A 16,893-nucleotide genomic window follows, 5' to 3' on the forward strand; every position below is an offset into this window, starting at 1 on the left:
TTTTTTTTTTTTTTTTTTTTTTTTGTTTTGTTTCAGGTGGCTTTCAATTCAGCAGAAGAACTTCATTACACATTCTATCTCTCAATCAATCAGTGGTTTAATAAAATTTTTACATTGCTGAATGCACTCAAATGCTTATTCTATCTCCCATGATTTAATAATGGAGGTTAAGTTCTTCATGTGACAAGTTATGCAAGTTATGCATGTGAAAAGTTATACAAAGTTAAAGAGAACAGAGGGTACAATACATAGAAACCCTTTTAATGTTTTTTTTTTTCTTCAAATATTTGCGAGTGTTTGGATCAACTTAACTTATACAACCTACCTAGCGGTTGCCAACAAATAGGGGTGGCTCGAGCACGAGACATTCAAGGAGGACCAACAAATGAGCAAGCTTCAATAGAGTACCCAAGGCTGCAGAATGAGAGGGAAAAACACATCAATAAGACTTGAAGAATTCTAAGAGAGAACAAACAATTATAAAGACAATGCTACATTCAATGACTTCGAATACTTCCAAAGTTTGCAATTTCAATAGATCATAACCTTCTACATTGTGCAGTGGAAATGTTTGATTTGCAGGTTTTTCTGAGCGACCAAGGATGGTTGAAAGCATATTTAAAAGACAGATTTGATGTGTGATATTCAGAAAGCACACGACTGAAATTTCAGTCATCCCAACATTCTAAAGCTATACAAAATCTGAGTTTCAGAACTTACATACTCTTCGACGTCTCGAGCTTATAATCCGGCCATGCCATCTAGAGCCGACCGAAGAGGCTTCCTTGTGATCCTGGGAAATTGCTATGCACAGTGTCCCGGTCATGCTTGCCACTTGCTGTATTAGAGGATCCATGGCTGCTCTGAGATGGAACAGTATTTCTGTTATGGTCACTGCAAAGGATTAGTCAAATATGGAGGGATGTGGTCTGCATTGTGTGCAGGCAAAGCTCCATGGTTTAAGAAATCTGGCAATACTTTCAATAAGGTGACAATAAAAGTTTGAATAAACTATACTTTCAATAAGGTGACAAGAAAAGTTTGAATAAACTAAACCATAGAAACATTTCAATTCGAAGAAAAATGTGCTACCATAAGTGAACTTTGAATTACTTGTATTACTTGTGTGAGATCCCACGTTAGTTGGAGAGGAAACGAAATATTTCTTATAAATGTGTGAAAATCTCTCTCTAATAGACCCATTTTAAAACCTTGAAGGAAAAACCTAAAGAGAACAATATCTGCTAGCAGTACTAGCGTTATACATAACGGGCCAAAGCCAATATAGAAATCGGCCAAAGCCAATATAGAAATCTTTCCGTATATATTGGGCCCAAAACAGATAATATTTGAAGCTAAAACCTCCCTCTAATAGACGTATTTTAAAAGCAATATATAATAGGTCAAAACAAACAATATCTGCTAACGATTATCCAAGGAATTTTCATCATGTAAAAGGTTGTTCCAAACTTACTACACAATTTGTCTATGAGGATGCCGGAATCTCGTATGGAAGCTGCTTTGGAGGGGGCAAAACAGTTTTAAGCTTCTTCCTCAACTGTTCAAGCTCCCCCAATATGTCTTTTGCATCTGCCTGCAAAAGAGATCTCTCCATGATCAGAAATGCTGCATCGCTCATTTGCCTCCCTCTCTCCAACATTTGTTTGGAGCACTCAAATGCTTCATGAACCATTCCACGGGCACATAATCCTGTTACCAACACATCCAATACATGACTATGAGGGCAGTATCCCTTCTCTACCAGATAGCCCCACAAATCCAAACCCAAATCAACTCGACGATTTTCACAGAAAAACTTCATGATCATGACTACTGTTCGTGTTTTCGGCACAAAATTCCGTCGTATCATTTTTCTATACAACTCATAAAAACCATGAACATCCTCCAATTTCATCAGGCCTACGAACATCATATGATAGGTCATACTGTCATGTCCAATGTGTTTAGCTTCCATATCTTCCATTAAAGCCGCTGCAGAATTCACATCATCAGACCTAATCAAGGAACTTATCAAAGCATTATAAGCCCCAATGTCAGGACACAAATTTCTCAGAGGCATTTCATCAAACAGTTGGCGTGCTTTGGCTATGTCCTTTGCTACCCCTGCTCCATGGATCAGAGTAGTGATTGTTTCCAATGTAGGCTCAAATTTTGCCCTCTTCATTTCTTCGAAAACTCTCAAACCATCCACGAAACAACCTCTTTTGCAATATGCATCCATTCTGATGCTGTAAGTCACAGCATCTGGCTTGAAACCTCTCCTGATCATCTCATGATAGAAAAGCTCAACAGCAGTAACATTGCTGGATTCCTTGAACCCTAAAAGCAAGAGATTCATGGTTTTAGTATTTGGGGGAAATCGAGAATACATCTTTAAGAACACTGATCGCGCCTCTTTCATCTGTCTCTGAGTGCAAAAGGCTCGAAGGAGCACATTAAATTCCTCAGTACCAAATTTCCTTCCAACAAACACTTCATTCTCCATTCTCCGAAACGCCTCGATCGTTTCTTCGAAGGATTGAAACTTCGCAATCTTCGTAAGCAAGATGCTCATGGATTTAAGAGTAAGCAAAAACGGATGAGTTCGTTGAATCTCACGCATCAACTCCCATGATTGATCGAAATACCTCATCCTCGCGAGAATATGAAGCGTCTTCTCAAAAGCATCTGGAGTTGGGGAAGCTTGAGAATGGTGGAGGCAGAATTTGAAGAACTCCAAAGCCTTGAGACCATTGGAATGCGCTGCAAACAAGCGGCCAAGAACGTCATTCAGGAAAGTGTTAGAAGGAAGAGGAGATGGAATATGGTGAAGAAGAGTAGGTCGAAGAGGCTGATCGGGAAATGGATGGTCGTTGATGATTTTGGTGATTCTTTCGATTTCACCTCCGGGTTCTGAAGATTGATGAAGATGAGTAGAAAAAGGAGCTGCAGGAATCAGAAAGGAATGGAAAAAAATGCGTATTTGAGAGATTTGAGTTAGCCTCGTCGGAATCACCATCTTCAGTTCTTCACTCTCCAGAGAACAGAGAGATGGCGGCGCTGTTGAACTATTGCAGACGCCGGGACCGGAGAGTGGAGCTTTTACAAGTAATTCAATATATGTATTAATTTTATTATTTTTTTAATAAACAATACATTTATGAGATAAATTTTTTTTTTTTTTTTTGTTGTAAATAATTGATCCATTGGTCGTTGGAGCGCGCCACTTTTAGGTACTTACAGAACGACGACGTTTAGCGGTGATTAACAGAATTTTTCATCCCCTTCATTTGTCGACGAACAGAAATCTCCGAAACTCCAAAAATTTTCTGTTACTTTCTCTTTGGATCTGATCTTCTTCGTTCTTTCTTTCTTTCTTTTCTTCGATTCGACGAATTTTCTCATCATTTTCCCGAGAAAATTCCCTTCCCGGGAAATGTCGCACAGCGATACAATTCCTCTTCATCAATCGTCCCAGTCGGACATCGACGAGATTGAAAATCTCATCAACGCCAGTGTCCAAACCGGCCCCACAACTGTTCTTGCAGCTCGATCCCCAAGTCCTCCCAGGGCTTCCATTCCTGTTTCCTCTTCCCCATTTTTACACTCCAATCTCCCATCACATCCCACCAAATCGACTAATCAGAAGCCGCCGTCTGTCTTCCCTGCTCCTCCGCCGTTGCCCGTCTCCAGTAATGGCAGGTCTGATGCATCGGCGACTGGTTTTGGATCGCAGCCCAACACTCTGACCGAACCGGTCTGGGATACCGTCAAGAGGGATCTGTCCCGGATCGTCAGCAATTTGAAGCTTGTGGTTTTTCCCAACCCTTTTCGTGAGGACCCTGGAAAGGCTTTGAGGGATTGGGATCTCTGGGGGCCTTTCTTTTTCATTGTGTTCCTTGGTCTCGTTCTTTCGTGGTCTGCATCCGTCAAGAAGGTCAGCCTCGTCAAAATTTTAGTTGGTTTAAATCGTTGATTGCCTGTGTTTTGTTTGATTTATGTTCCTTATATTAGCCTGTTTTGGCCTTTCCGTGCTCTGGTTCGGGATAAACTATCTGCAGATATTTAGATTTGAAACCGAGTTGAACGCATTGTTAAAATGTCCAATGCAGCTTAGTATATTGTCTCAGAGTAGCTGGAAGCGATCAGTCAAGTGACTGGAGCGCTTTTGTTCAGATTTCTTGAAACTGTCTTTGCTAGTTTTGTTTCATTGGATTTTAATAGGAACCGATGATTCTAGACCGTTGGAATACTGGGGAAATTATAGGAACACTTAAGCTTCAATCAATGGCTGAAATCTAATTGAATAGACGCATAAAAGTGTTGTAAATAGCTCAATGCAACGTTTAAATGCAGATGCAGTATGTTTAAATGGTTTGTAGGACATAAATCTCAGGAGATTGAAATGTGCATGAATGAAAGAAGAGTGCTGGAGACCACCTCTTTTGTGTGATTTTCCTTAAGGAGCTTGCTCCTTAGTTGTATTGGTGTAGCTAGCAAGTACCAAACGATTCCTCATAAAGGAAAAATGTTATGAATGAGGAAATTTAATGCAGAGGGGTCTATATCCCGCACATTAATCCTCCCAGAAGTATGTTTCTTAAGGGAGCTCATTGGATATTTCTTGAATATCTTGGATCCCATCACCCATTTACTCTCCCAAAGTAGATATCACTCCCATCACCCGCGATGCCCACCTTCTCCTTGGTGTCTTGGATCATTCTTTGAGCTTTCCCTCTTTCTCACTTTGTTTTTATCGTGTGTTGTCCAATTGGGAAACATCATATGTCATGACTCTCTTGTCTTTCAATAGGGAGTTTGAGCTTACACTAGGGGAAAGGGTTTGTTTTTTGAGTCCTAACCTACCGGTGGCTTTTCTTGTAGCTTGTTCTTTTGTTGCTTGATGAGCCCTTCTCCCTTTAGTTAGTTTTCTTTCTCTTCTTTGTGGAATGTACAAATTCCAAAGAAGGTTAAATTCTTCATTAGTTTGAAAGTTTATCCATTGAAGAGTTAACACTCTTGGTTGGCTTTCAAGAAAGTTTCCTTCTTTGATAGGACCGTTTTGTTGCATTCTTTGTTAGAGGTCAAAGGAAGAGTTGGATCATATCCTCTTGAGTTGTAATTTTGCATGGTCTTTTTGGAGTTTTCTTATATGTGTTTGGTTCAGTTTGCTAGACATAGAGATTACAGGGAGATAATTGAGATGTTCTTCATTTGTCATATCAGAAGAACGAGACGTTCCTATGGTAAGTCAGGATTGCAGAGGATTCTGGCACCAGATTTTGTGCTGGTCGATCCTCAAAAGTGAATGAGAAAATATTTTAGAGAAATTTATGTTGTATTGCATTTTTGGAGAGAAAGACATAGAAGAATTGGCGAGTTACATAGAGACTCTTATCAATGCTAATAGATTTTGTTCTCGTTGGATGGGTTTCTTGTATCACACATTTCTCTTGTATTGTTTTGTTCTTGTCAATGAACTTTCTTGTGTATACATATATGTTAGCAAAATAATCAGATGAAGTCTAGTCGGCTCGCGGTGATCCTCCTTTTGTTTCCCTGCGCCGCATTGTTGGATCAAGCTAATAAACTTCCTTCCCTAACCCCACTTCCTGCTGAAACAGAGAGAAGCAAATGCCTTTGAAAATGAAACCTAGATAGCCTTGAATTGCATTGATTCTTGCATTTTGCAATATCATGGAAGAATAGTTATATCCTTCTATTTAAAGGTCAAGTTCGGTATATATGTACGTAGCCAATTCAAGCATAACTTCATGCATAAGACACTGTTACCATCCCAAAGATAAGTTCGATTCCCCACCACTTTAAATGTTAAACTAAAAAAAACAAATATATATGTACATATGTTTATATTGAAAAAAACACTTTTAACTTGTCCTTATTTGTGATGCTCAATGGGGATGTGTGGTGAAATATCTTTATAATGTTGTTGTTTTCTTATATTCCACAGTCACCTTAGCATTTGAAACATTCTTAACCATTATCTATTTATCTATTTGATATTTTTCAACCGTTGTTTGCCCTTTATTCTTACTCTCTATATCTGCTTTCACTGAACTGTCATTCATCAAATATTGGCTTTTATTATTATTATTTTTTTTTTTGTTATTCTACTAATGATATGAATTGATTCTCTTTTCAGTCTGAGGTTTTTGCTGTTGCATTTGCACTTCTTGCTGCTGGTGCAGTGATTCTGACCTTGAACGTGCTTCTTCTGGTAACTAAATTTTTCACTCTTTCCTGCTTCCTTACCACTCTTCTATTCAAGAACATGCTTTTAATCATCACATTTGTTTTGTCGATTGGAACATAGAGTTGATACTTATTTAATCTTGCATTGTGCGGTCTTCTTGATTGTGTTTATTGTTAGAACTTAAAAGAGTGTAAGGGCATGTTCGGGAGTAATTTTCAACTATTTAAAATCACTTTTGTCATGCTTAAAATTACTCTCGAGAGATTCTTAAAATTATTCAAAATTAATTTCATGTTTGGTTTTTTTACTTTTAAACGCAATTTCCATACCATTAAAATTCTAAGGATATGTCCCCACCTCTAAAAATTCTATTGTTTCTCCTAAATCACTCTCTTCACAAGATAGCAAAACAAGCTTGGTACTAGATCCTCCCCTTATTACAAAATGACGAGTTCATCATGTCCTCCTTGAACAAAAGCTGATAGCCCCTATTACACACCACCGCAATTCCAAGCAAACGGAAGCATCAACTCCAGAGAGACTAAGCAAAGTGGCAACCCCACAAGAGATGATCAAGTTCCTCCTCCTGTTGTTTACAAAGAACCCAGACAGAAGGTGCAAAACCAAGGTAGTGTGACGCTGGATTCGATCCTAGGAACTTTTACCTTCCACAAGAGAGGAGAAAACAGAGGCCCCCTGAATTAGAGAAAGGGAACAAAGGACGGAGAAAACAAAGGAGAAGAGATATACCTAGGAGGATTAGGATCCCAAACTCACAAATCCTTTCCCCTTAGAAAAAATCTCTGATCTGAAATAACAGAAAGAAGGCCCTCCAAAAGACGCTCGGCAAGCTTTCTGATTTAGTTTCTCTAACTATACATATAGATGTTAGTAATTAGAATTTTCCAAAGTTCCCCTTCTTACCACTTTATATCAAAGCTTAATTCATTTTCTTCAAATTCTCTACACCAAGGCCACCTTTTTCTGATGGTTTTCCTTGTTTATTAAGCCCCCCCCTAGAAATCTCCCTCCTCCCTGTAGAATGGAAATTTCTCTTTCTCATCCTTCCGGTTGACTTTTAATATTCTATGTATTCATATATACATTGGTTTATGGCATCCATCTCCTTTGTGGAAGTTCGTTAAAAGGAAAAGCTCGTAGTTCGTGGGAAAATGCTTTTAGTGCCATGTTTTGTCTTGTCTAATCAGATATAAGCGTTGCTCACCGCCCCTAATGAGCTTTCGTTGCTACATATCTCTAGTCTATTACAAAAATAACTGGAGAGTTGCACTTTGGTTACTGCAGGGTGGACAAATAATCTTCTTCCAAAGCTTGAGTCTTTTGGGATATTGCCTGTTTCCTCTAGATGTTGGAGCATTGATCTGCATGATGAAGGACAATGTAGTAGTGAAGATAGCCGTGGTATGTGTGACCTTGGCATGGAGTTCTTGGGCTGCATATCCTTTCATGAGTTCAGCTGTGAACCCAAGAAGAAAAGCTCTTGCACTCTATCCTGTGTTCCTTATGTATGTATCAGTTGGTTTTCTGATCATTGCCATTAATTGAGATGCATTAACAATGGTGCTCTTAAAAGGGTTTTGGTAAGAAGAGATCGATATGATGATTGAGTAATGATTTAGGAACCTCATGAACTGATCAATATTTCTCTCACCTTACTGTAACCCTTTCTTTTTGACTTATATCATATAATGTCTTGAAACTCAGATCTGCCTACATCATCATATTCACTGTCTTGCAAGTTTTCTTTCATGGAAATCCAAGACCGTGTAATATTTCTTGTAATTATGATATGCCTTCATTTCTTGAATGCAATCATTTTATGGCTATTTCTCGTCTGGAATCAGAACTGTTGAAAATAATTTCTGGGAATTGGAAAATATTTGACCGAAGCTATGGTGAAATATTTGAGAGTGAATTGTATTATGATAATTTCTTAATGTGGGGGATTTGCTTGGTTACATCTATGGATCCCTCGGATTATTATATTGTTGTTATTCAAGGTTGATGAATATGAGAATCACTTGAGGTAGATGTTTCGAGTTTCAATGGCAAATACTCAAATTTTTAGGTTTATTAACATATCACAACTGTGTTGTTAACGAGGTTGTACGATGGGTGCCAAATTTTGCGGAAGAAATAATTTGCTCTTTTATTTTGTTTAATAGGGGTTTCCGGATGCTTGCTTGACTATTTTAGAATGTCTTACGACAATCAAGACTTTAGCAAATGAGGTTATGTTTCGAGCTTCTTTGGCAAATACTCAAAGTTTTAGGTTCATTACCATATCACAAAATTGCACTGCTAATGAGGTTGTACGATGGGTTGGATGCTTGTTCGACTACTTTAGAATATCTTATGACAATCAAGACTTTGACAAATGAGTCTATGTCTCGGGCCTTTTTGACAAATACTCAAAGTTTTAGGTTCATTAATAAATCACAAAACTGTGCTGCCAACAAAGTTGTACGACATGGAATTAAGTGTATTTGATTCTCCTAAAAGAAACGTAACCAAGCTAAACATGGAATTAAGTAGAAGGACGTGCATTTTTAAACCCAAATTATTGTAATGAATCTTACTCTAATGCACATAGCAATGAACTTATTACTGATTATGAACAATTATAACAACTTTATACAAGTAGATCAATTTGAGCATAGTTCAGTAGATAAAATATTAATTAATATATCAAAAATTGAATGTTCGATTTCCATCTTGTAACTATTAAACTAAAAAAACTCATAGTTTGTGAAAGTAGTTTCTATGGTCTACCTCATCGCTCAATGAATTACATTTTTTATAAGATTTAAAGTAAATTTACCCATTGAAATTTAAAATTAGGCCACTAACTTCCTTAACCTTCTAACAGTGGACAGCGGCATCCCTTTTCAAAAGACGGTTGAACCAAGAGTTACCACTACAACCGAACAGAGGGAAAATCATTTAAACCGATACTAACAAGATTTAGTACATAGATTCTTACACGAGTATAAAATTTCTTAAATGGCAGAAATTAACAAAATTTAGAAAAAAAAATGCTAAAATCAAATGGATAATATCAAAAAAAAATTCTTGGTAGGTTGATAGAATAAATAACTTTATTTAAGTATTTTAAAATAGTTATAAATCAATTTACTTACAAAATTTACCTACAACCTCTTAAATCAACTTTTTCCACCAAATTAATTATTAATATAGTAAATATTTTATTTGAAGGTAATTACCTAAATAGCATAAATACATATTTTTAACGTTCATTTCTATTTTCTAAAAAGTTAATGGTTTGTTCATACACTTTCTTTAATATATATATATATATATATATATATATATATATATATGAATTTAGAAATACTAAAAAAATTAAATATATTTATTAGAAAAGGTAAAAAAATGAAAGTAAATTGCAAGTCAACCATCCTAATTTTAGTTAGCATATATCTCAATCTTAAAATAAATAAATAAAAAAAATCTATGAAAATTTAAAAAGATTCGAACTTTTCACCTTAGAGAATATATATCTTAATTATATTTAAATTGGTCGAAATTAATTTTTTATTTAATAATTTAGTTCATTTTTAAAAGTAAAATATTAAAACAAAATGTAAAAGAAAAAGTCACCTATTCAAGATCGATACCAAATTTAAATAAAAGTCGAACTCAAAAGAAGAAAAAAACAATCACTTACCTAAGAAAAGTTTCGGAATTTCATTACCAAATGTAGCATCAAACCTCCCCACATTAAATATTGAGTTTAATTATGAATATCACTACTGATTATCGAGTTGAATAACGATATGGTGGCGATAGATACACGATAATTGATATTGTATGCAAGCTCGAATTCGCTAAATATATATTTATTTAAAATCTGTGGTTAAAATTTGTGAAGAAAGTGGACATGATGAATTTATGAACTTTTCATGTTACAAACAGAGAACGGAAAAGAAAGTCCATCTCACCGTAGGATGAAAGAAAAAAAGGGGTCAGAAAAAGTGGAAAATTTGAGTTTTTTGTTTGCGCCTCTCTCTCTCTTTCTCTTTCTCTCTCTTCTTTGAATACTCAAAGAAATTTGTTACCCATTTCTCGTTTCTGCAATTTTCCCTCTTTGTTCTTCCATTTCTTCTTGTAATTGTTGTTTGAGTTTTGGGTTTGGTTCTATTCCTTAAATGAGGCGCTGAAAGTAAAGGGTACGAAGAAAAAAGGCATTTCATAAGGTTTTTTGTTCTTATTTCTTCTTTAAATTTGTACCCATTTCGTGTTGAGGATGGGCAATTCGTTTGGGTGTTCGGCGTCTGGCGAGCGATTGGTATCGGCTGCGAGAGATGGCGACTTGGTTGAGGCTAAAATGCTTTTAGATTGCAACCCATATCTCGCTAAATACACTTTCGGCGGCCTTAATTCCCCTCTCCATTTCGCAGCTGCCAAAGGCCACAACGAGGTTTGTTCTTCCATTTTGCTTCTAATTTGTGCATTTAGATTCTTTTTTGCTTGGCTTTGTTATGATTGTTTGTTGTTTGTTCTTGGCTTTGTTGGGTTTTGCTTAGATTGTGTCCTTGTTGCTTGAAAATGGAGCTGATGTTAATTCCAGGAACTATTGTGGGCAGGTACGTGATTTTGATGCCTTTTCCTCTTCTGGGTTTTGTTTGGATTGGGTTCCTGATCATCAAAACCAGAGGATTTTAGGTTTATGAATGAAATTTTGGTACCCTGTTTTTGTTCTTGATAGGGTCCAATCGTTACTGTTGGATGAAAGTCTTACATTGACTAATTTAGGGAATGACCATGGATTTATAATCAAGGAATACTATCTCCTTTGGTACGAGGCTTTTTGGGGAAGCCCAAAGCAAAGCCATGAGAGCTTATGCTCAAAGTGGAGAATATCAAACCATTGTGGAGAGTTGTATTCATCTAACATGGTATTAGAGCCATGCCCTAAACTTAGTCGTGCCAATAGATTGGTAAATCCTCAAATGTCGAACAAAGAACTCCAAAAGAAAAAGGAGTCGAACCTTGATTAAGGGGAGGTGTACTTTGTTCAAGAGGAGGTGTTGGATGATGCAAGTCCCACATCGGCTAATTTAGGGAATGATCATGGGTTTATAATCAAGGAATACTATCTCCGTTGGTACGAGGCCTTCTGGGGAAGCCCAAAGCAAAGCCATGAGAGCTTATGCTCAAAGTGGAGAATATCAAACTATTGTGGAGAGTCGTATTCATCTAACATGGTATTAGAGCCATGCCCTAAACTTAGTGAGCCAATAGATTTGTAAATTCTCAAATGTCGAACAAAGAACTCCAAAAGAAAAAGGAGTCGAGCCTCGATTAAGGGGAGACGTACTTTGTTCAAGAGGAGGTGTTGGATTATGAAAGTCCACATTGGCTAATTTAGGGAATGATCATGGGTTTATAATCAAGGAATACTATCTCCATTGGTATGAGGCTTTTTGGGGAAGCCCAAAGCAAGGCCACGAGAGTTTATGCTCAAAGTAGACAATATCATACCATTGTGGAGAGTCGTGTTCAACTAACGGTTACAATGTCTCCAATATGATGAACGAGATTTCTAGGATACTCTGCCTTTTGTTCTTCAATTTTCTAAGCGCCCAAGATCTGATAGCAACATCTTCTCATATGTAATTATCTTGAAATGAATATTCTTCTTACTTGTTTTGTATTGTTTTGTTCATGTATATGAAGACAGCAGTGATGCAAGCTTGTCGATATGGGCACTGGGAAGTTGTGCAAACTCTTCTAATTTTCAGATGTAATGTAAGTTGTTTAATTGGAATTTTGCTTTGATACTGTCATTTATTAGTTGTTTCGTGGCTAGCTTGGCTCGAGCATGAAAACGTCTGGCCTTTGTAAAGCTGCCACAAGACCACGGCATTGTCGAGTTGTTTCTTTTTCTTGAGTCGTGGCGATAATAGCTTGTTTGCTGTAATCAGGTAATGAGAGCAGACTACCTCAGCGGTCGGACCGCTCTCCATTTTGCTGCCATCAATGGTCATGTGAAATGTTTAAGACTTATTATGGCTGATTTTGTTCCTAGCGTTCCTTATGAGGCTATTACTAGTCAGACAGATGCCAACAGAAGTGATGGTGTAAATGTGAAGAACAGATGTGAACAAGGGTACTTGGCTCGTTTCATTTTACATCTAAGCATAGAGTTTGTATGGTTTTGTAGGAATAGGTTGATGATGGCGAGTTTCTTATAATTGGCTGATGAGAATTATCGGATTGTTTGATTTTAAAGAAAAATGAATGTGATTGTGAGATCCTTCGTCGGTTGGGGAGGAGAACGAAACATCCTTTATAAGGGTGTGGAAACCTCTCCCTGGTAGACACGTCTTAAAAACCTTGAGGGAAAGCCCAAAGAGGACAATATCTGCTAGTGGTGGGCTTGAGCTATTACAAATGGTATCAGAGCCAGACACTGGGTGATGTGCCAGCGAGGAGGTTGAGCCCCAAAGGGGGTGAACATGAGACGGTGTGCCTGAGGAGGTGGACTGGGGGGTCCCACATCGATTGGAGAAGATAACGAGTGCTAGTAAGGACGCTGGGACCCGAAGGGGGGTAGATTGTGAGATCCCACATCGGTTGGGTAGGAGAACGAAACACCCTTTATAAGGGTGTGGAAACCTCTCCCTAGCAGACATGTTTTAAAAACTTTGAGAGAAAACTCGAAAGAGAAAGTCCAAAGAAGACAATATCTGCTAGCGGTGGGCTTAGGCCGTTACAGTGATATATTGGTTGTTTACCATCAAGTATTGTAGACTTTGGTTGACCTGTTTATTATTCTTGTGATTTATTTTTGTGTTTCCAGTGCAGTGATTTGTCCAAGTTTATAAATAAGGCAGCTGATGATGGCATTACCGCTCTTCATATGGCAGCACTAAATGGCTATTATGATTGTGTTCACCTTCTTCTTGACCTGCATGCCAATTTTGCAGCAGTAACATTTCATTGCGGGACCTCTATGGATTTGATCGGTAAGTCTCAAAAGGTGCTTCTAAATTTCAATGGTGCTGTGTGATTGTGAGATCCCACATCGGTTGTGGAGGAGAACGAAACACTCTTTATAAGGGTGTGGAAACCTTGAGAGAACCTTGAGAGAAAGCCCATAGAGGATAATATCTGCTAGCGGTGGGCTTGGGTTGTTACAAATGGTATTAGAGCCAAACACCAGGTAATGTGCCAACGAGGAGGTTGAGCACTGAAGGGGGGTGGACATGAGGCGGTGTGCCAGCAAGGACGCTAGGCCCTGAAGGGGGTGGATTTGGGGGGTCTCACATCAATTGGAGAAGGAAACGAGTGCCAACGAGGACGCTGAGTCCTGAAGGAGGGTGGATTGTGAGATCCCACATTAGTTGGGGAGGAAAACGAAACATTCTTTATAAGAGTGTGGAAACCTCTCCCTATTAGACGCATTTTAAAAACCTTGAGGGGAAGCCTGAAAGGGAAAATCCAAAGAGGACAACATCTGCTAGCGTTAACAACAAATGATTATATCGTTGTAGGAGCTGGAAGCACTCCGTTGCATTATGCAGCATGTGGGGGTAACTTGAAGTGCTGTCAGGTACGATGTCTTTCGACTTCAATTGTAAACGTTGGCTTTAACGAATAACATTTGAATATTTCATTTCGCGTTTCTTTTTTGTTCGAAATTTTACAGATTCTCCTCGCAAGAGGCGCCTCTCGAATGACTTTGAATTGCAATGGGTATACTCGTCTTGCAGTGTTTGCTCTTGTTGTTCTATCTTTAATTGTGGCTTATCTGATTCAAAATGCAACCTTCACTTCAGGTGGCTTCCTTTAGATGTAGCCAGAATGTGGGGACGCCACTGGCTTGAACCTCTGCTAGCTCCTAATTCAGACTCTATAATACCAAGATTCCCCACTTCGAACCACCTATTATTGCCTCTAATGAGTGCATTAAACATCGCCAGGTATTTGGCTAATTGGTTCGCATGTTGGATGAACTTTTTTGTTTTAAGTTCTATTTGCAATGCTCTCTATCTTTGATTAAAATGTGGCACATATAAGGTCTTTAGGGACTGTGAAATCCTACCTCGGTTGGAGGGGGAAACGAAATATTCTTCATAAGGGTGTGGAAACCTCTCCCTAGTAGACGCGTTCTGAAATTGTGAGGCTGATAGCAATACGTAACGGGCCAAAGCAGAGAACATTAGCTAGCAGTAGGGTTGGACTGTTACGAATGGTATTAGAGCCAGTGACCTGGCGGTGTGCCAACGAGGATACTGGCCCCCAAGGGGGATGGAATGTGAAATCCCACATCGGTTGGAGAGGGGAATGAAACATTCCTCATAAGGGTGTGGAAACCTATCCCTAGTAGACGTGTTTTAAAATTGTGAGGTTGACAGCGATATATAACGGGCCAAAACGGACAATATTTGCTAGCGGTGGGTGTGGGCTATTATAAGGACTCTCTTGAGATGACATGAAAGAGAAAGAAGATATGCAAAATCTATGTCTTTTGCTGTTTGGTGTGTCAATGAGGACGCTGAGCCCCAAGGGGGTAGATTGTGAGATCCCACCTCGGTTACATAGAGGAATGAAGTATTCTTTATAAGGGTATGGAAACTTCTCCCTAGCATATGCGTTTTAAAAACATTGAGGGAGAGCCCGAAAGGAAAAGTCCAAAGAAGACAATATCTGCTAGCGGTGGACTTGGGCCGTTACAAAAATCTAATGATTTCAAATGGTGAAACATAACAAGCGTGTATGCATAGGAGGCCAGTTCGATAACTTCTGCGGCTGACCTATAAAATGAATAACTTGAACTTGAACTTGAACTTCTTGTTCTCTCTCTTTAAGCTCGACTTAGTTTTACGAGTTGAAGTTATAGAGTCAACCGAAACCTGCTTGACTTGATCGTTTATATTAGTGAATGTAGGAATAAGGAGCTACTCTTTTGTGCATTTGAAATGTGAATGATGACATGTAAAATCTCTTCAGAGAATGTGGTTTTAAGTCGATGGGAGTGACCTCCGACGACGGGGATACCTGTGCTGTCTGTCTCGAAAGAGTATGTTCCGTGGCCGCAGATGGTAAGTTCCCTTTTGACACGCTTAACATCTGAATCTTGTTTTTCTTCTGTGGCATATGTTAGTTAGCTTATCGAGACGATTCTCGTGCTCGCTATTTTTGTATTTTCTCATCGAGCAAGTTCAAGTTCTGCATCTGTCTGATATATCTGGCATCTGTACTATTGTAGATGAGAAATTTTTAAACTTGTTTGGTTATGTAGGATGTGGACATGAGCTTTGTGTAAAATGCGCGCTCTATCTTTGTTCGACGAGTAATATCCAATCGGAAATGACTGGTTCATCGGGCTCGATTCCGTGCCCCCTTTGCAGACATGGGATTATATCTTTTGTAAAATTGTCTAGTGCCACAGAAAAGGAAAAACAACTTCACCTCTCTCTTAGCATATGCAACTCATGCATTCTTCATAACGGTGACGCCGAAGATCCAGTTTCGACTTGTTTGCCAGATATCCGGAGGAATCGTGTGGCTATGATTTCTTCAGATGTATTCTGCCCAGTAACTTGCAGCCCATTTCATTCTTCTGCTATTCCTGTGTGTACGTGCAACAATGGTACGTGCCCGAGCTTCGAGTCCTGAGATGTCGGAACAGAAGATGAATCACACCGTCAATCGCAAACAACCCCAATCGACCAGGTGAAATTGGGAGGTCAGAGACCAGAAAAAACTTGCTGTTCAAGCATGTTTTGTGGCAGGAGAAGCTGTAGTAGGGAGAATCAATGCAACTCGGAGATAAACGCTTGACATGTCTGGTCGGTATCGGGTCAATCATCTGGACGAGCTTGAGAATCTATAGTAACAGCGATACACTGGAAGTTCGGGTTGATATATATATATATAGGTAATAGATACGAAGTTTGGCATAAAGTGGTTCGTTTTTGTCTTCGGTTGTGTTCCCTATTTTCGTGATGGGTTTAGGAGGGCTGGTGGGTGAATAATTTGTTTGGATGGCAGCAGCTGTGGGAATGCTGTGGTTCATGTCATTGCTGCTGCCTGTACTAATTGGTAGGGAAGATTGTAAAATTTGTATGTTGGGATTTTTGTTTCAGCCTTCATTGTAATTGAATGAATGACAGTAAAAGAAACACAAGGGAATACTATTTTCCTCTTTTTCATTATTAATATCAAATAGCTTATTGGCTTTCGCCCCCAAACCCCATAAAATGTTCCATTCACATATCGAGTAGACGTGCCCTTGACTACAAGGCTCCGGACGAAACTTGCACTCAAAGACTCATGGTTTGCAAGATCTTGCCATTCAAACGAAATAATGTCTTTTGCTATGTCATAGAGTCAATGTAAATAATACAACAAGAATGCTTTTTCCCTCGCACCGATTCTGGTGTGGAGACCAAACAAGGTTTTTGAAGTTCATATGCCACATTTGGTTTAGGCCCTGTGCTCCCCTAATAAAACGAAAAGTTTGTATTTCTACGCGTTTACCCTGTAATGACTTCTCCTCCCTATGAATAAAGGTTCAATGGACTTCTCACAACGACAAATGGTGAACCGCCCACGATATCACGATCTAAACACTTTCACCAAACCATTGAATCGATAGGAATGACAGACACAATTATAAAACTTTC

At 38.6% G+C, this 16,893-nt stretch overlaps 3 protein-coding genes across 7 annotated transcripts; 2 read left to right on the forward strand and 1 right to left on the reverse strand.

Annotated features, from left to right (window-relative positions):
• Positions 1-57: 57 nt before the first annotated feature.
• Positions 58-3,086, reverse strand: LOC111435788 (pentatricopeptide repeat-containing protein At3g61360). 4 transcript variants are annotated; one of them, XM_023073337.1, is made up of 3 exons: positions 1,475-3,086; positions 721-882; positions 58-414 (listed from the first exon to the last, which is right to left on the reverse strand). In XM_023073337.1, the coding sequence occupies exon 1, from the start codon at positions 3,017-3,019 to the stop codon at positions 1,487-1,489; it is 1,533 nt and encodes a 510-aa protein (XP_022929105.1). In that variant the 5' UTR covers positions 3,020-3,086; the 3' UTR covers positions 58-414; positions 721-882; positions 1,475-1,486. The 4 variants fall into 4 exon arrangements, with proteins under 4 accessions (XP_022929105.1, XP_022929106.1, XP_022929104.1 ...); XM_023073338.1 differs by having other exon boundaries at positions 721-894; XM_023073336.1 differs by having other exon boundaries at positions 721-968.
• A 172-nt stretch (positions 3,087-3,258) lies between these two features.
• On the forward strand, positions 3,259-8,061 carry LOC111435794 (protein YIPF6 homolog). The gene is made up of 3 exons (XM_023073347.1): positions 3,259-3,937; positions 6,164-6,238; positions 7,520-8,061. The coding sequence occupies exons 1-3, from the start codon at positions 3,437-3,439 to the stop codon at positions 7,778-7,780; spliced, it is 837 nt and encodes a 278-aa protein (XP_022929115.1). The 5' UTR covers positions 3,259-3,436; the 3' UTR covers positions 7,781-8,061.
• Positions 8,062-10,089: 2,028 nt separating this feature from the next.
• LOC111435791 (E3 ubiquitin-protein ligase XBAT33-like) lies at positions 10,090-16,453 on the forward strand. Of its 2 annotated transcripts, none has more exons than XM_023073342.1 (10): positions 10,090-10,676; positions 10,783-10,842; positions 11,936-12,007; positions 12,184-12,368; positions 13,067-13,227; positions 13,756-13,814; positions 13,911-13,957; positions 14,041-14,184; positions 15,215-15,306; positions 15,507-16,453. In XM_023073342.1, exons 1-10 carry the CDS (start codon positions 10,503-10,505, stop codon positions 15,881-15,883), a joined length of 1,371 nt encoding a protein of 456 aa, XP_022929110.1. In that variant the 5' UTR covers positions 10,090-10,502; the 3' UTR covers positions 15,884-16,453. The 2 variants fall into 2 exon arrangements, with proteins under 2 accessions (XP_022929110.1, XP_022929111.1); XM_023073343.1 differs by having other exon boundaries at positions 10,620-10,676; positions 11,940-12,007.
• Positions 16,454-16,893: the final 440 nt, after the last annotated feature.

The sequence above is a fragment of the Cucurbita moschata genome, unplaced genomic scaffold, assembly GCF_002738365.1.
Source record: "Cucurbita moschata cultivar Rifu unplaced genomic scaffold, Cmos_1.0 Cmo_Scf00050, whole genome shotgun sequence".
In the NCBI taxonomy this organism is placed as follows: Eukaryota; Viridiplantae; Streptophyta; class Magnoliopsida; order Cucurbitales; family Cucurbitaceae; genus Cucurbita; species Cucurbita moschata.

Coding starts and splice junctions, on each gene's coding strand:
- LOC111435788 (XM_023073337.1), bottom strand. CDS start 3,019: ATGGTGATTCCGACGAGGCTAACTCAAATCTCTCAAATACGCATTTTT.
- LOC111435794 (XM_023073347.1), top strand. CDS start 3,437: ATGTCGCACAGCGATACAATTCCTCTTCATCAATCGTCCCAGTCGGAC. Junction 3,938..6,163: donor GGTCTGCATCCGTCAAGAAG/GTCAGCCTCGTC, acceptor TTCTCTTTTCAG/TCTGAGGTTTTTGCTGTTGC. Junction 6,239..7,519: donor CCTTGAACGTGCTTCTTCTG/GTAACTAAATTT, acceptor TGGTTACTGCAG/GGTGGACAAATAATCTTCTT.
- LOC111435791 (XM_023073342.1), top strand. CDS start 10,503: ATGGGCAATTCGTTTGGGTGTTCGGCGTCTGGCGAGCGATTGGTATCG. Junction 12,008..12,183: donor TTCTAATTTTCAGATGTAAT/GTAAGTTGTTTA, acceptor TGCTGTAATCAG/GTAATGAGAGCAGACTACCT. Junction 12,369..13,066: donor AAGAACAGATGTGAACAAGG/GTACTTGGCTCG, acceptor TTTCCAGTGCAG/TGATTTGTCCAAGTTTATAA.